Here is a 25,134-nt window from a genome sequence, read left to right on the forward strand (position 1 = left end):
GTGTGTGTGTGTGTGTGTGTGTGTGTGTGTGTGTGTGCCTGTGTGCGTGTGTGTGGGTGTGTGTGGGTGTGTGTGTGTGGCCTTCTGTATGTATTGTACTGTGTGTTTGCATATGTGTGCATGTGTGTGCGTGCGTGTGCGTTTCGCTAATTAACTGAATTAGACCCGCGACGGTGAGTCGCGTGATACGAATATTTTCTGCAGGTTCTCCAGTGGTCCAGCAGGTGGCGCCATCCACTATAACGCACAATTAAATATTAATCGAGCGGGTTTTCTTTTATGTACTTTTCCAAGAACCATTTATTTAACAATTTATAGTTGGACAATTAATAATTGTTCAACCCTAGTTGAAACCTAGTCAAACCTAGTTTGTCAGCAACCAACATTTTATTGTCATGTTGTTTAAGTCTTTGTCTTAAGTGTTAACCTTTTACAATAGGACATTGTTTTGACATTTAACTCCACATGCCCTGCCCATTCCCCGCCCCCGAGTTACAGCGCAGCCAAACCTCTCCAACCATCCTCCCAGATCTCTACACACCTAGACACCTCAAGACACCTCCAGACAACTCAAGACAACTCAAGACATCTCCGGAGATCTCCAGACATCTCCCAACGCTTCAAGACAACTCCAGACGTCTCCTGGCATCTCCAGACCGATCCAGGTGGATCCAGACGTCTCCAGAAGAATGGCAGACTCCACTGCTCTGTCCGCCTCTTCATCTTCATCAAACTCGTCTTCTCTAAAGGGTTTCATGTCGTCAGGTAGGAAGGTCTGCACACCAGGCGGGATGAGAGCTACAAACTAACCCTGTAGGACTTAGAGTTAACCATGTAGGACTATTAGTGAACCCTGTAGGATTTCATCAGTTAACCCTGTATGACTATATGAGATAACCCTCTAGGACTATATTAGTTAACCCTGTAGGATTATATTAGTTAATATGACTTTAGGTGTCAACCCTAGGACTGTGGTTAGTTAGCTAAGTTGTTTCATTTAGGATCTAAAGTGATTCATGATCAACTGCATCAAGTGAGTTTCTTTATAAAGAGCCTTTGTCCTCAAAACAAATGTGCTCAGCTGACCAACAGATTAGGACCACCCGATTGGACCAACAGATTAGGACCAGCTGACCTGACTTAGATGTACATTTCAAGCCAGACATTTGTGTGCGTGCGTGCATGCATGGGTGCATGGGTGCGTGTGTGCGTGTGTGCGTGCGTGCGTGCGTGCGTGCGTGCGTGCGTGCGTGCGTGCGTGCGTGCGTGCGTGCGTGCATGCGTGCGTGAGTGTATGTGTGGTGCGCGTGTGTAATAATATTCTCTCTTTACCTAGAGCTGCTATATTGTATTATTAATACGATTCTCTTCAGCCCTAGAGCTTATATATTGGCGAGAGACGCTGAAGTCAGCGGCTGGTTTTGGCCTATCCCTGCTGGTCCTGGTTTCCTTGGCGACACTGTCAGTAATCAGCGTGGTGTCCTACCTGACACTGGCTCTGCTATGTGTCACCATCACCTTCAGGTGGGAACAGAGAACATCCTGTAGACTAGACAGGTGATGTTACCTGTAGAGTAGGCATAACTCACCGCGAGTACAACAAGACCTCCAGGTGATGTTACCTGTAGAGTAGCTCACCACGAGTACAACAGGACCTTCAGGTGATGATATTGTATCATTGAATCATAATATAGATTTGGTTTATCTCCAGAGTCTACAAGTCTGTGGTCCAAGCTGTTCGGAAATCAGACGATGGACACCCTTTCAAGTAACACACACCCACACACACATATATACAATGCTATACACACCCACACACACATATTTACACTGGCACACACACACACACACACACACACACACACACACACACATATATACACACACACTCGACCTCCCATCCTAAAGCTATGACACCATAGCCTAATGCTGACAGTCTGTGATGCCTGACACTATGACATCACAGCCTAACACTATGACATGACAGCCTAAAGCAATGACACTATAGCCTTATGCTGACAGTCTGTGATGCCTGACACTATGACATCACAGCCTAACACTATGACATCACAGCCTAACACTATTACATCACAGCCTGACACTATGACATCACAGACCATGGCCACGACTATGGCTATGACACCCAGGTGTCTTCCTCCCTCTTCCCCCCTGCGCTGAGCAGGTCTCTGCTGGAAAGGGACGTGTGTGTAACGCCAGAGAGCAGCAGGTGGGCTGCAGACCAGGTCCGGGTCCACCTGAACCGCCTGCTGGTCCACACCAGAAGACTGCTGCTGGTGGAGGACCTGGTAGACTCCCTCAAGGTGTCCACACACACACACAGACAAATGTACACACGCACCAGCACAGACACAGGCACACACACACACGCATACACACACTAACGCAAACACACTTTCACACACGTTTATCCATACTCCTGTGTGTGAATTGCAGCTTGCTGGGGGCATGTGGTTAATGACATATATCGGGGCAGTCTTCAACGGAATCACCGTCCTCATCCTCGGTAAGTGCCACTGTGCATCTTCATCATCATCATCTTGTTGGTTATTGACTAGTGATGTCATCTTCCTCTGCAGCTGACATAATTTGCTTCACTTCACCACTGGTTTACCAGAAGTACAAGGTACCACCTTCACCACGGCAATGACTTACAGCCTCACAACACCATGGCAACCAAGATCACCATGGATGGAAACATATAACAATGGATTATGATATTTGACCTGGCTGTGTGTGTGTGTGTGTGTGTGTGTGTGTGTGTGTGTGTGTGTGTGTGTGTGTGTGTGTGTGTGTGTGTGTGTGTGTGTGTGTGTGTGTGTGTGTGTGTGTGTGTGTGTGTGTGTGTGTGTCCAGCCCCAGATTGACCGGCGTGTAGAGCTAGCACGATCCAAACTCAAGGAGACCGTGGACAGGTGAGCTGTTAGACAGGAGAGGTGTGAAACTGGTGAGATGATGTAAGCACTTCACAGACTGTCTTTCTGTTGTGTCTCTCAAGGCTACAGGATATGTTACCTGGATCTATCAAACGAACGAAAGCAGCCTGACCAGCCCTCGGCAGAATGGACTTCACTCACTCTCTGATATTTGAGATTTGAAACAGTAAATATTAAAGATTATGTTCAATATCTCAGTGGATGTGAAGTTTATTTCTGAGTATTCCAGTTACCAAAGGTCAGCCTGCATGCTGGAGGTCAAAACCATCAAAGAAGGGAGCCACACAATGACCTTTTGTTGAAATGTCAAACCCCTACCTGCTCCTTATGGACCTGCCTCTCTACTGTCTAACCCCTGACTGCTTAGTCCAGAACACTGAAGATGTCTCAGTCTCTTACACTATAAAGAACACTGAAGATGTCTCAGTATATTACTGTCCAGGGGTCTCATTTATAAAACTGTGAGTGGGGTCGTTACTAAAAGTGTACGTACGCCCAAAAGCCATGTTTTGCGTGCGCCAAAAAATATTCAGATTTATAAAACCCTGCGTACGCACACCGTACGCAATCTTTGCTTTATAAATCACAGAGTGCCTACAAGTGTGCGCAGCTGAATCAGCTTCACGTTCCGCCCTGTACACGCCCCTTTTTAACCATAAATGGTCAATGCAAATGTCCTCATGAATGCGATCTGCATATAAAATAGACTCAGATGCAAGTATTATGTCTTGTCGGAAACAATGGCAGAAGTACTGAGAAAAGCAAAAAAGCGAAATTTCACGGAGGTTGAAGTGGAGACACAAAGTAGTTTTGTTCGGCGGTCACGGGATTGGGATCGCCAACAACAAAAAGCAGAGTGAGTGGCAACATGTTGCTGCAGCAGTGAACTCTGTCAGTAGCACGGAGCGCACAGTCCCAGAATTAAAAAAGAAGTGGTCTGACATAAAGTTAAATATTTTTATGTAGCCTACCAATAAATTGTTATGGTCCCTAAAGACCCTCTCCCTCCGAATCCTGCCATTTGCATGGTCCGCCAGAAGTGCCATATGGTACAGCATTACCACGGCGGCGGCGCTCACCTCTGTATTTATAGGGTTACGGTAATAAGACTGACCGAGAACACCTTGGATAATCATAATCACCCACGTAAAATGTTCTTGAACATAACCCCTTTTTAATGCCTGATTTGTCATGAAAAGCATCAAGAGTAACGGACAACGATTGAGATGAGGAGTGTGGCTTGGTTTTCCAAACTTGGGATTTAATTGACATTTGATTATGTGTTTACAGTGTCACATAAAAATATTATGTCATTGACACATGTTGGACAGATGCTTTATTCCATGCAGTCGCGCCGTCAGTGGACAGTATGGATTGACGGGATTAAATATAGAGATTTTTATTATTTCTATTCTAAGGAGATGTTTCTGGAGTTATAACTGAGAAATAACGCAGTTGACTTAAATTATTCTGATTACATAGATTTAACGCATGATACGGGTTGAAATTAAATTTATGAAGGGTGTTGATAAAACTTAATCGTTCTTCTATTCGGTCTGACTTCAGTTCACCACCACACCGTCTGTGTCGCCAATTCTCCTTTTCCTCCAAACCATGCGTACGCATCGTACGCATGGGTCAGAGTTTGCTTAGGGCTGCGCACTTTTTCCCGTCAAGTAGGTTTTTTATAGATCACAACCTTGGCGTGATCACAGCCCCGTTTTGTGCGTACGCAACGGTTATCAATGAGACCCCAGATCACTGGGAGGAAAATTGCTTTGTCCAGTGGTTATTTTCATGTTAAGAATGCAGTTGTATAGGAGGTCGACTCCGTGTTTACCAGCAGAGGGCGACACAGTGGGACATGTGGATTTGGGAGCACCAGAAGAAGAGGCAGCTATTCGTCAACGCAACAACACTACCTCTAAGAAGTAATTGTACAATGATATACTGTCTGAATATAAACCTAGTATACACATAGTATTACCAAGGGGATGTCTGTAGAGTTTCCCTGTTTGTCGTTCCGCCAGCCGTATGCTGGGCTAGTTCTAAACGGAGTGAAGACTGTGGAGACACGCTGGAGACCAGTGCTGTCGGAGCTTGAGTGCCAGTCAATGGCGATCCACATCGCGCAGCGGGACTGGGAGGGTGGCGACTGGGCCACGGTGCTGACCACGCTTGGGTGGAGCGGTGCTCAGATAGACGCGCTCCTGGAGTCAGGAGAGAGGTTCGGCCGAGGCGTGGTGGCAGGTAAAACTTTTGTTTTGTTGTAAAACTTAATATTATAGCATTAACTACTAACTAGTGGAAATATAACTCTAACTAGACTTTTAACAATTTATATCTTCTTACTAGTAGATGACAACGTTATTATTCCAACACTAACAATTTAAAGGATAGCCCGGTAGGTTCTGCTTCTACCACTTTTAAAACATCTCGAAGTCAAGCCATCACTGTCAGACTGCGCAGCAGAGGTCTTCATTGCCTCCCGTTTGGATCACTGCAACAGAGCAGTCCTGCAGAACTCAGCTGCTGAACCGGCTCCAGGACCTGCGGAACTAAGCTGCTGAACCAGCTGCAGGACCCGCAGAACTCAGCTGTTGAACCAGCTGCAGGACCTGCAGAACTCAGCTGTTGAACCGGCTGCAGGACCTGCAGAACTCAGCTGCTGAACCGGCTCAAGAACCTGCAGAACTCAGCTGCTGAACCGGCTTCAGAACCTGCAGAACTCAACTGCTGAACCGGCTCCAGGACCTGCAGAACTCAGCTGCTGGATCGGCTCCAGGGCCCGCAGAACTTCCGGTGCCGAGTCCTGGACCAACTATAAAATCATCCTCACCTACAGATCCCCCAATGCCCCATCAGAGCACCTTCAACCCCGTCCCGGATTCTGTTCTGCAACCCCCGACACCAACCTGCAGCCTGCTGGGCCCCCACCCTCTGGGACTCTTTCCCGGCGAAGATCTGCAACACTGCGTCTTTTGACCCTTTAAAGTACCAGTTTCACTGGTACTTTAAAGGGTCAACCGAGCCCTCACCCGTTTGCTATAGAGTAAACGTCTTGGGTCCCTTGTAAAAAGCTAATTTAATCAAATAAACTAGAGTGAACACTATATGGACAGAGCCATCACTGTCCAACCTCATAGCTACCAGCCCCTGCTTCTTGCTCATTGGTTGTTTTCTGACTGACAGGTCTGGTGGAAGTAGGCGTAACCTGGCAGTGCCCCGCTGTCCTGCAAGAGGAGGACCTGCAGGAGTGGGAAAAAGCAGCTCTTCTGTTTGGTCTAGAAGAAAAACACCTGACCCGCCTGTCAAACCCTCATTGGTTGGTGGAGCCGCTTTTCTGCCATGGCAACAAGGACATCTGGACTGTACAGATACCGACACACCTACTGCCTAGCACCTACCCAACTACCTAGCACTTAACCCTACCCAAATGTTAATACCCAACCCCAAAGGACATCTCAAGGGGACCCACATCTATTGTATGACATGTTTATGATCATTATGTATTAAAGTATTTCATCTAATGTGAACTAGACAGTCCCTCCAGAAAGATGCGATTATGCGATCGCATAATCAGCCAAAGTCTGCATATTCATGCATTTTTTAAATATGCCGCACTTCCACCGCATAATCTGTCGATTTCCGCGCAAAATATGCGGGGCGTGCATGATTTTATAATCGCCGCATTTTCGTTGCAAAGAAGTCTCATGTCTTAGAAAGTAGAAAAATGTTGCGTTTACTTCACACGAGCAGCCATTTCCCCCTGTTGCCATGGGAACGTTATGTAATTACGCGACGTGAACATCATCGAAAAGTTGCATTTTTCGCAAGTTCCCGCAATTTCACCGCATAAATATTAGGGATGCACGATATATCGGCAGTGATATCGTTTTCGGCCGATGTTAGTCCTTTAACATATTGGCATCGGCCCGATAAGTAAAACTGGTTCGATATTAGCAGCCGATATTTATTTCCGTCTAGTTGCCGTCGTGTGTGGTTTTTGCCCATGCGCAGCTTGTTTGGTCATGTGACAGTGTCAGTGACGCACGGAGAGGCAGTACAGGAGTGTTTGTCACCTTAACTGAAAAGAATCAATGTTGACGGGTTGGATGTTTTTTACGGTCTCAAATGAAGGTACTCGAATTGCAATATGCAGTACTTGCAAAGCCGAAGTAATGCGCGGAGGATGCCGTGTCAACAGTAGGGCTAGAACCGAGTGAAAAGACTACAACCAACCTCCCTTGATATATTTGATTTAGTCTATTTCACAGATTTGAGTTGAAATTGACTTAAACTTGAAACACTTTTTGTAATTTAGACAAGTGTCTGGTTTCCATGAATATTGGCAAATTTGATTTAAGTTATAAACCTTGTCAAGATATTTTGATTTGTGATTTATGATCCAAACTTTTTTATAGATGCAAGTTGTAAAAGTAGCCTAAAACTAACACTGTTAATAACTTGTGTTTGTTATGGATGCCCTGTAACTTGTTGAAGAATGTATTTTGAAGTTTTGGAAAATGAAGAAAGAAATAATTTTTTCATATTCAGTGTTTACATGTTCTTCAGTATACAAAATAATCATAGAAACTTGTTTTTATACCAATATCGATATCGGTAAATATAGTTTATCGGCCGTAATAGCAATTTTAATATCGGATATCGGTATCGGTATATGCCGCATATTTAAGCGCATTTAAGAAAACGTGCCGCATAAGAGGATTTTTGGCCGAAACAATCACAAAAGAACGACACATTTTTCTGGAAGGACTGACTAGAGCAGTGGTTCCCAAACTTTTTTTCAGGGGACGACCCCCTTTTGGACTTGAGACTGTTTTCGCGACCCCCCGCCCAACTTAGTGCACTATGTAGTAACTAACTATGTAACTATGTGTTACTATGCATAATAATAATATTCAAAATCATTATTATTATTATCATTATTATTATGCAGTAGTAATCATCACCATTATTATTATTATTTTTTTTCCAAAGGTGGATTTCTCTCTGCAAAGTGGCTGTGCATTAAAAGCCTATTCTGACGCCAGTATTTTATTATAATGTTTCATATAATTATTCGTATATATATATATATATATATTTTTTTTTAATATGCAAACTGGCCCATCTCTCCGCGACCCCCCTGACGGTGCTCCGCGACCCCCCGGAGGGTCGCGACCCCCAGTTTGGGAACCGCTGGACTAGAGGCACATTTAAACATGTCAAACCAAGTGATGCACACACATTGGTCGGGGTAAAGGCTCCAACAGAGCGCACGGACCCACAATGCATTGCGCGTCCGTCCCCATTCAAAGTCAACGGGGATCCGTCAACGGACGGAGGCAGTGGGCACGAGGATGAGCAGTCCTGTTAGACTGAATTGCAAGCTAGAGAAAGTGAGAAAGAAGTGAGGTAGCAGAGTTAGCTGTGCCTCTTTATTCAGCCCCAACAGATGTTATTGAACAATGCAACAGAAAGAGAACCATGTAGAACAACCAGATGACCCTGTATTTGTGCAGACACTTGATTGACAGCAATGAGCCCATCACGTGTGTCTTAACCAGGTCTAATAGACCAACCCAACAAATAATTGTGCCAAAATCATATAGTGTTACGTTTGGTTGTAACACGATACAGTGCTATGGCTAATCCCAACATACAGTGCTATACTTAGTGCTATGTGTAATGCTGACATTATACAGTGCTACCCTGAAGGCCTGAACAGTGCTATTTGTAATGCTAACATTACAGTGATGTGCATAAATCTAACAGTGCTATTGTATTGCTAACATTAGACAGTGCTATGCGTACTGCCATCAACAGTGCTCATCTTATGGCCAAGTGTACTCTAGACGTCATGTAGTTTGGGGGAGTTAGACGTCATGAGGGGCGTTAGATGTGTGGTATGTATTGCTGGTGTGGGGGGGTGGTGACGTAGCCCACCAGGTGGGAGGCAGTAGGGGCAGCGCAGTAGAGGCGTGGCCCAGGAGCCCAGCTGATTGGATACTGGTGGTAGGAGGGGTGGGGCGTCGGGGGGACAGAGACATAGGATGGGGGCGTGGCCTCATAGGGAAGGGGGAGGAGGGGGGGCGGGTTATGGTCCTGGTAGAGGAGGGGTGGAGCTGGAGTCACAGGGCTCAGAGGAGTGGAGCCGTCATGAGACAGGGTGGGGCCTAGAGAGAAGGTTCAACAGTTACATATCTGTAGGGTGTCCAGGTTGTAGTTGAATGCACTAGTTTGGATCTCTGCCCATAGTTTGTAATTGTGCAATGTGTGTAGTAGTTTTAGTGTGTAGTTGTAGTGTACAGACCGCTGTGTTGGTCTGCCTGAGGGTCTCCGGTGTTCCTCGTGGATTCAGGATAGGGAGCAACCGGCTGCGTCCCAGCTGACTGGACCCCTGCTGGGACCAAACCAGAACCATCACACTCTGATGGTTGTGGGTTAGAAGGACCTCCAAACTAGTCCCAATCATCCACTCAACATTTTCAGATAAACCAGACTAGAGACGACCCAGAGTAGAGACTAAGTTCAGAGGAGATGAACCAGACTAGAGATGACACAATCGCCAGAAGGAGGGCCCTTACCATGCATGGGGCGTGGCTCCTGGTTGTGGACGTGGCTAAGGTAGTGTGAGGGATAGGTCTGGTAGTGGTAGGTGGTGTCCGGGGGGGGCGTGTAGGCCTGCTGCCAGCAGCTCTGATGGTACCACTGCAGGACATGATATCACAGTGATGCCAGTGCACATGAACCAATCAGAATGCTCCATAGGGGGGGAATGGTTGCCTGCTTACCTGAACTCCCAGGTTGAAGTAGTGCTGCAACACTCTGCAGTCTGCAAAGAGAGGACACGACTTACCGTTCACGCACAAGCTTCATCTCAGGATGACAGTGAGGAGGTCAAAAGAGTAGATGAATACAGTAATAATAATAATAATAATACATTTCATTTAGAGGCGCCTTTCAAGACACCCAAGGTCACCTTACAGAGCATATAGTCATCATACATTTTTTAAAAAAGTAGGTAGGTAAGTAGGTCAGGTTCACTGACCTCGAGGAAGGTCGTTGCCGTTGGGGTCATAGGAGTAGGGGGGCGGAGACAACAGCGGGCTCAGTGGCTCTCCCAGCTCGTTGACCAACCACTGAGATGCAGCCGGGATCGCCATGGCAACTACAAACAAAACCTGTTGCAGTCACCTGTGTGTTTGTGTCCCAAGACTAAAGAATTTCATTGCCAGCGACTGCTCTGTAATTGTTGTGCATATGACGATAAAACCATCTTGAATCATGCTAACTGTGATCCTGTTTCCTTTGTGTGTGTCACCCGTGTGCGTGTCACCCATGCGTGTGTTTGACCCTGCGTGTCCTGCTTGTGTGTCCTTGTGTGTTACCTGTGTGTGTGTGTCCCTGGGAAGGCAGGTGAGAAGCTGGAGACGTGTGAGAGGAGGATGAGGAGGATGATGATGAAGGAGAGGAGATGACAGCTGATTTAACCACCTGTGGATGGTTAAAGAAACGGTTGATCTGTGTAGTTAGTGTACCTGCTGGTGAGGGGTAGTTAGTGTAGTTGGTTGGTGAAGGTGTAGTTATTGTACCTGGTGGGTGAAGGTGTAGTTGGTGAGTGTGTCAGGTGGAGAGTCTGCGTGGTTTCCTTCCTGGAGACTCTGAAGAACACAAGGCTGCTTTATAGGGTTAGGGCTGGGTGAACAACACATGGCTGCTTTATAGGGTTAGGGCTGGGTGAACAACACATGGCTGTATTATAGGGTTAGGGCTGGGTGAACAACACATGGCTGTATTATAGGGTTAGGGCTGGGTGAACAACACATGGCTGTATTATAGGGTTAGGGCTAGATGATCAACACATGGCTGCTTTATAGGGTTAGGGCTGGGTGAACAACACATGGCTGTATTATAGGGTTAGGGCTAGGTGAACAACACATGGCTGTATTATAGGGTTAGGGCTAGGTGAACAACACATGGCTGTATTAGTGGTGGAACGAGCTCCCTGCCGTTCTCAGGACCGCAGAGTCGCTGACTTCTTCCGAAAAAGACTCAAGACTCACCTGTTCAGAGTCCACCTCTCATATAGCCACCCTCCCCCTTCTGGCCACCATTGTACATTGTATTGTATTATAGTACTTAACCGTGTGGCAACTGCAGTAGCTGCTATCATTGCTGTAACACGGGGAATTGGTTAGCCTAGCGATTGTTGAACTTGCACTTGGTTCTATGAACATCCTTACCGTACCGATAGCGATATATTGATGCACTTCTTATGACAAATGTACTTATCGTAAGTCGCTTTGGATAAAAGCGTCTGCTAAATGGCCTAAATGTAAATGTACAAGTATTATAGGGTAAGGGCTAGGTGACCAACACATGGCTGTATTATAGGGTACGGGTTACTAAACCCGTCCCTGCACCACTAAACCCGTCTGTCCATCTGCAAGTACTGTAGAGGTTTGTGGTGTTGAGTTTCTAGTGTCCGGGTTAGTTAGTCGAGCGTTTGGAGACACGGTGTTGATGAGCAGACTGGGGTCATGTGCCAAAAGTGTCATGCAACATATGTACCATGTTAGCAGTAGACTCTGGCCCTGTGTAGACCCCTGGGCTCTGGAAACCAGACTCTGAAGAAACAAACCCATATTAGCATGGCTTATACCGTCCAACAATAGCATGCAAACACACCGTCTGACAATGGCATGCTAACACACACGGTTTAACACAAGTCATGTTAGCACCAGTGATCAGTACTCGCCTTGAGCTCCATACAGATACTCTTCAGTGTACTCTGCTGGACAGACAGAGACACAAGTTAAGCAGGACAATATTACTGGACAATCACCTGCAGGCAGACTGCAGGGCTGCCTGCAGGTGATGGGACTGGGCTGTGGTGGGGTTAACTTGAAAGTGGCCTTTGGGTGACAGGTGGCATTAGGGTGGATAAAGGTGTTGTTAGGGTGGTGGTGTGGTTATGGATAAAGGTGGGGTTAGGGTGGTGGTGTGGTTATGGATAAAGGTAGGGTTAGGGTGGTGGTATGGTTAGGGTGGCGGTGGGTTAAGGGTGGAGGTGGGTTTAGGGTGGCCTCACCCTGGTCCTCCACGGTGCTGGTGTCTTCCTGGTCATCCTCTGAAGAAGTCCCATGATGCTTAGCGGGAGGAGGGGCAGGCATGGGCCCCCGCTGGGCCCAGTAGGGGGAGGAGGTGGGGGGGGTGGGAGCACCCATCATAGGGGGAGGAGCCGTCTGCCCCTATAGACAGACAGGCAGACAGTTCAGTATCTAGAGCGATGAGGCAACTCTGAAACATACCAAACCGACGTCCCTCTCTGCCTGAGAACAAGGTTTGACAGGCAGCATGGAGTTCACTCACTAACAGCCAACCACGGCAAGGCCATCACTAGCTAATTACACTCAATGATGAGTCTTACCCACAGCCCGTCTAATAGTATAGCGTACTTTGGAAAATACTTTGCTTTCATATTAATAGAGCAACTACAGATGGAGAGAAAGCTAGTGAGACACAGCTAGAGAACGGGACAGACCGGCAGGGGAGGGAACATGTCCTCTGATCCGGTCTCCAGCTGGTAGTAGGTGATGGTTCCGTCCTGCTCCTCCTCCCCTTCAGGGAACCCAAACTGTCCGTCCTTGTTGATGGACGACATCATCTGACTACGCCGGCTACGCCTGCGCGCGCACGCACACGCACACGCACACGCACACACACACACACACACACACACACACACACACACACACACACACACACACACACACACACACACACACACACACACACACACACACACACACACACACCATTCAGTGCTTGTGTTGTTCATTATGGACTTCAAGCATGTGGGAGAGACGCTCACCGGGAGCGGAAGGCGTAGTTGTCGTAACCATGGTAATAGCGCCTTCCTGGGTGGTAGTAGGCCAGCTGTGGACCTATCAGGTGACGGTTCAAAAATCTCGTGGAGCTTCTGACCAGAAGATAGACCGAGAGAAAGCAAGACAGACAGGCGGACAGAAAGACGGAGCAGGACGGAGACGGACAACGATGGGAGAGACACAGACAGACAGAGAGACAATCAGTAGGGTGCATCTTGCGTGTGAACGGTTCCCATTGGCCGTCATGAGGATCATGTGACGAGATGGCGTCATGAGGGTGTCGACCTGGGCGCTCCGTAGCGGGGAGGTCTGGCTGTGTGAGGGGCGTAGGGGTCATAGGTCATGCCCCCTGGAGATGATGGAGGGGGGTGGAGTCCTGGGCGAGGGGGAGCAGAGGGCTGGAAGCGGGGGGGGAGGGTGGTCTGGGAGGAGGGCCGCCCCCCGTATGATGAGGTCACCACCAGTAGCTCCGCCCCCTTCCCGCCACCACGAGACTTCCTGAAGTAGCGGTGACGATGATGCCGCTGCGTGCGGCTTTCCCCGTCTAGAGAGAGAGACACAAGTAGACAGAGTCAGACAAACAGGAAGAGAGAGACAGGTAGACAGAGACAGACAAACAGGAAGAGAGAGACAGGTAGACAGAGACAGACAAACAGGAAGAGAGAGACAGGTAGACAGAGACAGACAAACAGGAAGAGAGAGACAGGTAGACAGAGACAGACAAACAGGAAGAGAGAGACAGGTAGACAGAGACAGACAGGTGGAGAGAGAGAGAAAGACAGGAAAGTATAAATAAGAGACAAATAAGTTGTATATGTCACAGTCAGACAGACATGTAGTAAGACAGACAGGTAGAGTCAGATCAGTAGAGAGAGACAGACAGTACATTATATTGTAATACTTTATTACTAAAATATGGTACTATAAACCGAAATACTATATTATTGTATAATAGTACTTTATTATTATATTGTAGTACTCTATAGTACCTAGGTCTCCTTTACGGGTGGTTACAACATTCCAGGCAGGAACTGGGTTGACTGGCTTCAGGTTGGCCAGTGGCACCAGGTGTCTATAAAACACAAACTTCTAATACATCACTGCCACATAAACTTGTTGGGTATTTTCGAATACAACATTACTGCGCATTATGTCTGTTGTGTTTACAGAACTGTTATATTACATTATATATATTAAATTACATAGGACTCTTGTGTAGTAATAATGTATTGTACTTCTCTCCCAGTTCCTCGATGAAGACCGTCACTGCAGAGGAGTGAGTTCCCACTTCCTGGATGAAGGCATTGTAGTATTTCCCCTTGAGCTCCAGACGGACCTAACACACACAAACAAACACTTTGTTGAATTAACTCACACAGTTAACATTAAGATACGTTGGAAGAGCCTCTCACCTGACATTTGTCACCCAGGAAGTATTGTCTCCCTGCAAACACCATGTAGTCCGTCTTCTGCATCTCTAGACCAACCAAACGTATGGTTAACATTATACCCTAGAAACTTATATCAAATACCTTAATGTTATACAAAATTACACACTGGGAACATGCATCTACTTCTTCAATGTCGTGTGACATTAAACACCGGAAACATACATCTAATACCCTATACAATGTGGTACCTTTGCGGGTGTCGTGCCAGACATCAAACTCCAGGTTTCTGTAGAGTTCCGTGTCCAGAGACTTGAGAACTTTATAGGGCAGAGCCAGCCTGCCTCCCGGGCCGGCTTGCTCTGTACCCTACGACCCAATGAGATTGGAGTATTATCGTCATGGTAACACGTGATACACACACTATTGAACACTCGCATGTTATTCAACACAATGCTAATAGGCTGCATTCATACCACCGTTTGGAAGCTCAGATAAATTTGCCATTTGAAACATCGCAATGCAAAGACACGTCTATAAACAGCCGCGTGTGGTTGCACGATAGATGAAGTCAACTGTTGTTAACGCCACCTTCGGCGGTGTATGAGGTATACTCATACCATTGATGACACCATTCTCCCTGATTGAGCAAACCTCTATCAATTAACAGGCTGAGGCAGTTGTAAGCGTGATGTGACCTTTTTTATCCATCTGTCCATATCTACGGTCAAACCAGTTATATAAATCACAGATGTCCCTTGTGGCCCTCCAGGTCGCTCCCTACTTGGTGTTCTGTCTTTAAGTCTTGTTTTACACATGAGGTGTAACTAGACATAATTTGTTCAGACATACACACAGCCTTCACCTCCTAGAGTAAATGCACTCACCTTGCCGTCTTCTGTTGCTCTGGTCTTGTCTTCTGCCGGTCCTCCAGATCCCCCCAGGTCCCAGTCCTCCCTGGAGCAAATCGAACACACCTTGTCCTCAATGCATGTTGCAGAATGGACGGCATCACAGTAGTACATGACCGTACCACCATAGTACTGCAGTAGGAGACAGTCCTACAGTAGTACTGCAGTAGTACATGACAGTACCACCATAGTACTGCAGTAGGAGACAGTCCTACAGTAGTACTGCAGTAGTACATGACAGTACCACCATAGTACTGCAATAGGAGACAGTCCTACAGTAGTACTGCAGTAGGATACAGTAGTACTACCGTAGTTTGTGAAAGTACTACAGTAGCACATGACAGTACCACCATAGTACTGCAGTAGGAGACAGTCCTACAGTAGTACTGCAGTAGGATACAGTAGTACTACCATAGTTTGTGAAAGTACTACAGTAGTACATGACAGTACAGTGCTACAGAAGTACCTGTGAGGTGGATCCTCTGGCGTGTCGTAGCCCAGGTCTCCGTCGCTGCAGGCTGAAGGGCTGTTTCTATAGCGCCGACCTCCGACCCGGAAGGCCTCCAGTGCCTGGCACAGATCAGCTTCCTCCACCCCAAACACACGCGTGTAGAGGAGCTCATACAGCATGGCTACACACAGACACACGATATATACATTATACACAGACACACACACACACACACACACGATAATCACAACACCCACAATGAGTGACTCACACTGGCAGAGGGCAGCGATGGCGGGGTACTGTCGAGGATAAACGATGTCATAGTGACCGTTGTTGGAGCAACACAGAATCACCTAGGGAACAAGCAGGAAGTCAGGCTCACACAGGAAGTCAGTATCTCCTACCTACAGTGTCTCCTGCAATGTCTCCTGTATCGTACCTTGTCAACAAATTCCTCTTCTGTGATCACTGTCGCTGCTTTCCCCGGAAATCGATAAATCCAGAAACAGCGCCTACACACAAACACGCACATACATATGCTTAAACCACTCCACCTGCTCTTGGTTAGACCTGTGGTCTTCTACTGTATGGGGAAATCGGACCAAACCTGGTTCACCTCCGACCCATCTTCCAGCTTGTGGTCAAACACCAAACCCTGGTGGAGTCAAGACCCTGGTAGCGTCAAGACCCCGGTGGCGTCAAGACCCCGGTGGCGTCAAGACCCCGATGGCATCAGACCCAGATGGCATCAGACCCAGATGTTGCACACATAACCATATCAGGGCTCTCAAGTCTCACGCATTCGGCGTGAGACGCACTCAATTCAACCATGCACACGCTCACACGCCACATTTCGTGTTTCTCACGCAGAGAAATTACCAGAATAGATCATCAATTTGGGCCGCTTTTTAACAGTAGAACAGGCAAGAATCAAATGAGTTTCCCGTAAGTAGGGTAACCAGACGTCCTCTTTTGCCCGGACATACCCTCTTTTTGAGACACTTTAAAAAAAATGTGTGGCGGAATTTCAAAATCGTCCGGGATTTTATTAAAGCCTTATACATGTTCACATTGAATTTGCGTTGCGTTGCGTTGCGTTTCTCTGGGTCTTTTACAAACTAGTTAGGCTACGCCCTCCCGTACTCAGTTCTGTTCGCTTTGCATTGGTGGAAGTGAGTAGGGGGAGTGGTTAAGTAGAGCCTTCAGATTGGACGGTTTGACTTACTTAGTTACCGCCTCTCCTGGAACCGTCACCTTATCGTGGTGGAGAGGTTTGCGTGTCCCTGTGAACCTGAGAGCTGTGTTGTCTGGAGCCTTGTGCTCCTGGTAGGGTCTCTCATGGCAGAGTGGTCTCAGGTGAGGGGCCAGACTAAGAATGGTTCAAAAAACTCCAATGAATAACGAAAAAAGAGGAGATGTGACCCAGCCCGGAGGAAGCCCGGGGCCCCCGTCTGGAGCCAGGCCCAGACGGAGGGCTCGATGGCGAGCGCCTGGTGGCCGGGTTTGCCACGGAGCCCGGTCGGGCACAGCCCGGTCGGGCACAGCCCGAACAAACTACGTGGCACCCCCCCTCTCTTCATCCCATGGGCCCACCACCTGTGGGAAGACCCGTTGGGGTCGGGTGCGCAGCCACATGGGTGGCAGCGAAGGTCAGGGGTCTCGACGGACCAGACCCGGGCGGCAGAAGCTGGCTCTGGGGACGTGGAACGTCACCTCGCTGTGGGGAAAGGAACCGGAGCTTGTGAGGGAGGTGGAGCGCTATCAGTTAGATCTGGTGGGGCTTACCTCCACGCACAGTCTCAGCTCTGGTACCGTACTCCTGGATAAGGGTTGGACTCTATTCTTCTCCGGAGTTGCCAAGGGCGTGAGGCGCCGGGCGGGTGTGGGGATACTCATAAATCCCCGGCTGAGCGCCGCGGTGTTGGAGTTTACCCCGGTAGACGAGAGGGTCGCCTCCCTGCGCCCAAGGGTTGTAGGGGGGAAAACTGACTGTTGTTTGTGCGTATGCACCAAACAGCAGCTCAGAGTACTCGGCCTTCTTGGAGACCCTGAATGGAGTCCTGTATGGGGCTCCAGTAGGGGACTCCGTAGTTCTGCTGGGAGACTTCAACGCCCACGTGGGCAACGATGGAGACACCTGGAGAGGCGTGGTGGGGAGGAACGGCCTCCCTGATCTAAACCCGAGCGGTCGTTTGTTATTGGACTTCTGTGCTAGTCATGGATTATCCATAACAAACACCATGTTCGAACATAAGGGTGCTCATAAGTGTACCTGGTACCAGAGTACCCTAGGCCGAAGATCGATGATCGATTTCGTGATCGTGTCATCTGATCTGAGGCCGCATGTTTTGGACACTCGGGTAAAGAGAGGGGCGGAACTGTCAACCGACCACCATCTGGTTGTGAGTTGGATCAGGGAATGGGGGAAATTTCCGGATAGACCTGGTAAGCCCAAACGAGTAGTGCGGGTGAACTGGGAACGTCTGGAGGAGGCCCCCGTCCTAGGTATCTTCAACTCACACCTCCGGCGGAGCTTTTCTGGCATTCCTGTGGAGGTTGGGGGCATTGAGCCGGAGTGGGCGGTGTTCAAAGCCTCCATTGCTGAAGCTGCGGTGGCTAGCTGTGGCCTCAGGGTCTTAGGCTCCTCAAGGGGCGGTAACCCTCGGACACCGTGGTGGACTACGGTGGTCAGGGAAGCCGTCCGACTGAAGAAGGAGGCCTTCCGGGATATGATATCCTGGAGGACTCCTGACTCGGTTGCAGGGTACCGACAGGCTCGAAGGGCTGCAGCGGCTGCCGTGTCGGAGGCTAAGCAGCGGATGTGGGAGAAGTTCGGAGAGGCCATGGAGAAGGACTTTCGGTCGGCACCAAAGTGTTTCTGGAAGACTATCCGGCACCTCAGGAGGGGGAAACGGGGAACCATCCAAGCTGTGTACAGTAAGGATGGGACTCTGTTGACCTCAACTGAGGAGGTCGTCGGACGTTGGAAGGAACACTTTGAGGAACTCCTGAATCCGAATAACACGCCCTCTATGTTGGAGGCAGAGCTCGAGGTTGAGGTGTTTCGTCGTCAATTTCCCTGGTGGAGGTCACTGAGGTAGTCAAACATCTCTGCAGTGGCAAAGCCCCAGGGATTGATGAGATCCAGCCAGAAATGCTAAAGGCTCTGGGTGTTGAGGGGCTGTCATGGTTGACACGCCTATTCAACATCGCGTGGGAGTCGGGTACAGTGCCAAAGGAGTGGCAAACCGGGGTGGTGGTGGTTCCCCTGTTCAAAAAGGGGGACCAGAGAGTGTGTGCCAATTACCGGGGTATCACACTTCTCAGCCTCCCTGGTAAAGTCTACTCCAAGGTGCTGGAAAGGAGGGTTCGGCCGATCGTCGAACCTCAGATTGAAGAGGAACAATGCGGTTTTCGCCCCGGACGTGGAACTACGGACCAGCTCTTCACTCTCGCAAGGATCCTGGAGGGGGCCTGGGAGTATGCCCATCCGGTCTACATGTGTTTTGTGGATCTGGAGAAGGCGTATGACCGGGTCCCCCGGGAGAAACTGTGGGAGGTGCTGCGGGAGTATGGGGTAAGGGGGTCTATCCTCAGGGCCATCCAATCTTTGTACTCCCAAAGCGAGAGCTGTGTTCGTGTTCTCGGCAGCCAGTCAGTTTCGTTCTCAGTGGGTGCTGGTCTCCGCCAGGGCTGCGCCTTGTCACCAATTCTGTTTGTGATATACATGGACAGGATATCGAGGCGTAGTCGTGGTGGGGAGGGGTTGCAGTTCGGTGGTCTGAGGATCTCGTCACTGCTTTTTGCAGATGATGTGGTCCTCATTGGATCATCGGCCTGTGACCTTCAGCACTCACTGGATCGGCTGGGGCCGAGTGTGAATCGGCTGGGATGAGGATCAGCACCGCTAAATCTGAGGCCATGACTCTTAGCAGGAAACCGGTGGATTGCTTACTCCGGGTAGGAAATGAGTCCTTAGCCCAAGTGAAGGAGTTCAAGTACCTCGGGGTCTTGTTCGCGAGTGAGGGTACTATGGAGCGTGAGATTGGCCGGAGAATCGGAGCAGCGGGGGCGGTATTGCGTTCGCTTTACCGCACCGTTGTAACGAAAAGAGAGCTGAGCCGCAAGGCAAAGCTCTCGATCTACCGGTCGATCTTCGTTCCTATCCTCACCTATGGTCATGAGGGCTGGGTGATGACCGAAAGGACGAGATCGCGGGTACAAGCGGCCGAGATGAGTTTTCTCAGAAGGGTGGCTGGCGTCTCCCTTAGGGATAGGGTGAGAAGCTCAGCCATCCGTGAGGAACTCGGATTAGAGCCGCTGCTCCTTTACTTAGAAAGGAGTCAGCTGAGGTGGTTCGGGCATCTGGTAAGGATGCCCACTGGGCGCCTTCCTTGGGAGGTGTTTCAGGCACGTCCAGTGGGGAGGAGACCTCGGGGAAGACCCAGGACTAGGTGGAGAGATTATATCTCAACACTGGCCTGGGAACGCCTCGGGATCCCCCCGTCAGAGCTGGTCAATGTGGCCCGGGAAAGGGAAGTCTGGGGCCCCCTGCTTGAGCTGCTCCCCCCGCGACCCGACCCCGGATAAGCGGATGACGATGACGATGACGATGACGATGACGATGAGTTACCGCCATGTTTTGTATTTACTTTTTTACCATTATTGTTTTATAGGGACAAACATTAACAAATTGCTCATACTTGATACAGTTCTATCTATTGAACATAAAGAAACACTTGGTCATACTTTACACACTTTACCACAGCATTTGCCTACTGAATGCCACAGATGTATTTTAAGCATTGAACTGATTGCCACATAAATATAGAATTATGTTTTTGCACCGTTTAAAAGTTCAGGGAAAAGTATATGCCTCTACTGGTGTTGCTCAAACCAATAGCCTTTTGAGGCAGTGTTGTTTCTGAATATTAGTGTGAAGGGCCAATAATGCTTACTTTCCTACATTAGTCACCATGTCTGTTGACACATTTGCATGCAGTCACATGTTAATATACCCCCCGCTGACAAAATCTTACTCTGAACTCAGTTCAAAACTTGAGAGCCCTGCCATATTGTTTAACTGTTATTACTAAACACCATGGTTGGGTGTTCAGTAGTGAGAGTAGTTAAGCACTATGGTTTAGTGTTTAATAGTGAAAATAGTTGAACACTACAGTTTATTGTTGAGTAGGTGAACTAGCTGCAAGCTTATTTCTTACCTGTACAGCAGAGACAGAGCCTTGATCTCCACCTGGCCAGCAGTTTCCTGGACAAACAAGGTTTACAATAAACACCACATCACTACCACTAACTTGAGGTTTCCAATAAACACCACTACCGCTAACATGAGGTTCCCAATAAACACCACATCACTACCACTAACATGAAGTTCCCGATAAATACCACATCACTACCAAAAGATAAGGTTAACAAACACATCACCTCCACCAACATAAGGTTAACCATAAACACCACGTCACTACCACGAACTGAGGTTCCCAATAAACACCACATCACTACCACTAACATAAGGCTACAATAAACACCACATCACTACCACTAAGGTATGCAATAAACACATCACCACCATTCACATTAAATACAATAAACAAGATATCAGTACCACTAAGGTTTACAACAAGCAGCACATTACTACCACCAATATTAGGTTTACAATAAACATCACACACCACCACAAACATTACGTTTAGAATAAAACATCATCAAAACGAGGGTTACTAATTAATAAAACATCACTCCCACAGGGTTTACAATAAACACACCACCAAATACATGCTGTATAACATCTTAGATATTATTCGTCATGATAAAAGTATACCTTTGGGTCTTCCAAGCGTTCCAAGTATTTTTCAAATGAACCTTGGACAAACTGAGAGAAAGAGGGAGAGATTACTTTACCAGAAGTGTTAAATAACCAGAATGTTTAGTTAAGGAAGGTTGAATAAAGGAAGGATTAATAAGCCATAAGGTTGAATTAACCAGAAGGTTGATTTCACCAGAAGGCTAATAGACACAGGTCCCAGTCTCACCGGCTCAAATTTGCATCGGTTGGCTCTCATGAAGTTGGCACACTCTCGACGGATCTTCTGGTGGTGGTGCTGGGAGCAGTACAGCTACGACACAGCACACTTAAATATGTCAACAACCAAAACAACGCACTCAGCTTAAACCCGAAACACTTCACTATAACGCTATAACACAATAACCCTTCGCCAAGACAACAGCACACTTGTTGGCTCGATACAACAGCACACACCACAGCTGTAATGGGCAGCTGCCAGTAGAGCCAGTAGCAGATTAGGATTTTACTGGGCAGCCTCCAGTAGAAGACTGTTGTTGTAATGGCCATCTCCCAGAACAAGTACTAGACTGAGGTTGTAATGGGCAGCTCCCATTAGTAACAGTAGCAGACTAACGTTTAACGGGTCAGCTTCCAGTAGTAAAGGTAGCAGACTGGTTTTACTAGGAAGCTCCAAGTAGAAACAGTAGCAGACTGGGTGTAGTGGGTAGCTCCAGTGGCGTCACTAGGCTGTTTTATTCGGGGCTAAAGTCCCGGATCTAATTTGATCAGCCCCGAATCTGTTTTTGTTTAAAAAAAAAAGAATTTTATATCTGTGTATATATATATATATATATATATATATATATATATATATATATATATATATATATATATATATATATATATATATATATATATAAACATGATTTGTTTCAAATTTTTGCCTTAAGTTACAATTTAGCTAACTAGCTAGCTGCCCATCCTCTTCAATTCCAATGGTGGCCGTCATTTCATTACCAATGTTAAGTGTCATAAATAGTTAACACTGGTGCGGAGTCATGATTCCTAAAAAAGAAATACCCAAAACATGTGATACGTTTTCAATTTGCAGAAAGTTTTGAAAAATCCAGGATGCCTGAGAGCCTTACTGCATTATATTCCATAATAGTAGTTTCTTTAAGAACCTGAATGTTGTCTTTTCCTTCACAGAAAAAATAATATTTCCACCAAAAAATGATGCAGAAAAGGCACAGATAGATGAATAAAAACCCACCACAATGCAGGAAATTAAGTGTTTGACGTTCAAACATTTCTGGGGGAGCACCCCCATACCCCCCACCTATAGTTTGTCCCCCAAAATGTTGAAATTAAGCCTAGCCTATATGACCCTGTACGCAGGTTGTATATAATATATCCATAGATATGTTTTATTTACTTTTTGGATTAAAAAGAAGGCACGTCAGCAAACTCCATGTCGGCTCTTAGTGTGATTATCATTTCCTCATAGAGTGGCCCTTTGTGAAAATGAGTTTGACACCCCTGATGTCGGTAATGTAAAGGTCTGTCTCACTTGTATTCATTTTACTCTGAAATAACTTGAATGGAACTTTAGATGTCTGGGGATAAGCAGCAGGTAGCTATTCAAAGCTATAATTACCTGCCTATTTTTTTTTATTTAGGTAAGGCATTATGAAAGAAAATGTGTATGCGCAATAAAGTATACAACAAAATTTGCCGCGCGCGCCATGCACGCGCACTGTCCTATTCCCTCTTGGGCTAAACCCCATTTTTCAGAAACCTAGGAACGCCCCTGGGTAGCTCCCAAGCCAGCAGAAGATTACAGTTGTATTCAGAAGCTCCAAGTTGAAGCAGTTGCAGACTGGTTGTATTGGGCAACTCCCTGTAGACCAGTAGAAGACTGGACCCGAATTAGGGCGTGTGAAGTCATGATACTAATTAGGATATTTAGAAGGCAGCTGGCCAGTAGTCAGTGCACTGCTAAACGTCTAAACAAATATTTAGACTTATGAACTGATAAAAAAATAACTCAATAACGGGACAGTATTCATATCGAGGCGTAACACGGACGTAAAAAATGAATTTCAATTGAAATTACAGAAGAGCTCGAGTAGTTTTAATGCATTAAAATGAAATGTAAAATGTGTAAAAGCGTTAACATTTGTAGCAAAGTTAATTAGCATTACCTGCTCGGATACCGCGCGGAACAGACAAGACGCGTCTCGCGCCAGCATCTTGCGGTACAGGCCGAGGCTGGCCAGATAGCCTACTCATCCATGTTCACAAAGTACTTCTTCAAACCCTTCTGCATCCTTCAATACTTACTCCTTAGTACTTACTATTATTACTATTCACTAATTAACAACTGTATAACAATATTCCCTATACATTTTTCTCCGCGATAGACTAGTTAACCAACGGGTAAAGTTCCAACTGTCCAAACGAGACAGTGTGGCTGGACCAGGTGCTTCTAATCAGACACTGCGTCTCATTGGGTGGAAAGACACCCGTTAACTTTTAAAGGAAGGAGGACACCTTTTTTTCAAAATAAAATGTTGAACTAGTGTTATTTAGTGAATCGGTAAACTGAACTTGCCATATCTATAAACCTCATTAACCCCCCAGTTCTAGAGGAGGTTCCACTTCGACGGTGGGACGTTCCACTTCGACAGGCATTCCAGTGCACTTTTCTTAGTTGGAGATAGGATAAGTCCACGCCACGTCCCACTAGTTTGGATGGGCTCTGGAACGCACCATTACAGTTGTACTCAGCAGCTCGGACTAGAAACAGTTGCAGACTGGTTGCATTGGGCAACTCCCTGTAGAACCAGTAGAAGACTGGACCCGAATTAAGGCGTGTGAAGTCATGATTCTAATTAGGATATGTAGAAGGCAGCTGGTCAGTCAGTGCACTGCTAAACGTCTAAACAAATATTTAGACTTATGAACTGGTAATAAAACTCAATAACGGGACAGTATTCATATCGAGGCGTAACACAGACGGTCACTATTACGTAAAACATGGGCAAAACAAGTAGCCTAGGCTGCACAAAAATAATTTCATAAAAAATGAATTTCAATTGAAAAAAAATTAATGACAGAAGACCTCGAGTAGTTTTAATGAAATGTAAAATGTGTAAAAGCGTTAAAATTTGTAGCGAAGTTAATTAGCATTACCTGCTCGGAGACCGCGCGGAACAAACAGGACGCGTCTCGCGCCAGCATCTTGCGGTACAGGCCGAGGCTGGCCAGATACTCATCCATGTTCACAAAGTACTTCTTCAAACCCTTCTGCATCCTTCAATACTTACTCCTTAGTACTTACTACTATTACTATTCACTAATTAACAACTGTATAACAATATTCACTAACTATATTTTCCTCCGCGATCGACTAGTTAACCAACGGGTAAAGTTCAAACTGTCCAAACGAGACCGTGAGGCTGGACCAGGTGCTTCTAATCAGCTCTGATGACACTGCGTCTCATTGGGTGGAAAGACACCTGTTAACTTTTTGACGGAGGATGACACCTTTTTTCAAATACATTTTGGACTAGTGTTACTTAGTGAATCAGTAAACTGAACTTGCCACATCTATAAACCTCATTAAAATGTCTCGAGTTCCTCCAATATTCATGTTTTAACTGTAATTTGTTTTTGGGTCCAACTTGTGGACCTGCCTGGGTCTGACTGAAGTAGTAAACCAAATA

The 25,134-nt window shown here is 47.0% G+C and overlaps 3 protein-coding genes across 9 annotated transcripts; 2 read left to right on the forward strand and 1 right to left on the reverse strand.

Moving 5' to 3' along the window:
* Nucleotides 1–492: 492 nt before the first annotated feature.
* On the forward strand, nt 493–3,146 carry LOC132454504 (reticulon-3-B-like). The gene is made up of 8 exons (XM_060047911.1): nt 493–765; nt 1,374–1,524; nt 1,712–1,768; nt 2,183–2,321; nt 2,455–2,524; nt 2,598–2,644; nt 2,875–2,933; nt 3,017–3,146. Exons 1-8 carry the CDS (start codon nt 690–692, stop codon nt 3,063–3,065), a joined length of 648 nt encoding a protein of 215 aa, XP_059903894.1. The 5' UTR covers nt 493–689; the 3' UTR covers nt 3,066–3,146.
* A 1,449-nt stretch (nt 3,147–4,595) lies between these two features.
* zgc:110222 (uncharacterized protein LOC550336 homolog) lies at nt 4,596–6,490 on the forward strand. Its single transcript, XM_060047915.1, has 2 exons — nt 4,596–5,204; nt 6,147–6,490. The coding sequence occupies exons 1-2, from the start codon at nt 4,949–4,951 to the stop codon at nt 6,371–6,373; spliced, it is 483 nt and encodes a 160-aa protein (XP_059903898.1). The 5' UTR covers nt 4,596–4,948; the 3' UTR covers nt 6,374–6,490.
* A 1,669-nt stretch (nt 6,491–8,159) lies between these two features.
* alg13 (ALG13 UDP-N-acetylglucosaminyltransferase subunit) lies at nt 8,160–24,965 on the reverse strand. Of its 7 annotated transcripts, none has more exons than XM_060047854.1 (25): nt 24,602–24,965; nt 21,654–21,737; nt 21,443–21,493; nt 20,823–20,869; nt 16,040–16,112; nt 15,872–15,953; nt 15,616–15,781; nt 15,126–15,195; nt 14,490–14,607; nt 14,263–14,327; nt 14,086–14,186; nt 13,840–13,922; nt 13,136–13,394; nt 12,835–12,942; nt 12,505–12,646; nt 12,052–12,211; nt 11,719–11,751; nt 11,532–11,587; nt 10,553–10,621; nt 10,349–10,454; nt 10,009–10,128; nt 9,752–9,792; nt 9,545–9,668; nt 9,271–9,387; nt 8,160–9,133 (listed from the first exon to the last, which is right to left on the reverse strand). In XM_060047854.1, exons 1-25 carry the CDS (start codon nt 24,719–24,721, stop codon nt 8,853–8,855), a joined length of 2,676 nt encoding a protein of 891 aa, XP_059903837.1. In that variant the 5' UTR covers nt 24,722–24,965; the 3' UTR covers nt 8,160–8,852. The 7 variants fall into 7 exon arrangements, with proteins under 7 accessions (XP_059903837.1, XP_059903839.1, XP_059903838.1 ...); XM_060047856.1 differs by having other exon boundaries at nt 9,271–9,357; nt 11,719–11,754; XM_060047855.1 differs by having other exon boundaries at nt 9,271–9,360; nt 11,719–11,754.
* Nucleotides 24,966–25,134: the final 169 nt, after the last annotated feature.

Source organism: Gadus macrocephalus, chromosome 3, assembly GCF_031168955.1.
Source record: "Gadus macrocephalus chromosome 3, ASM3116895v1".
In the NCBI taxonomy this organism is placed as follows: domain Eukaryota; kingdom Metazoa; phylum Chordata; class Actinopteri; order Gadiformes; family Gadidae; genus Gadus; species Gadus macrocephalus.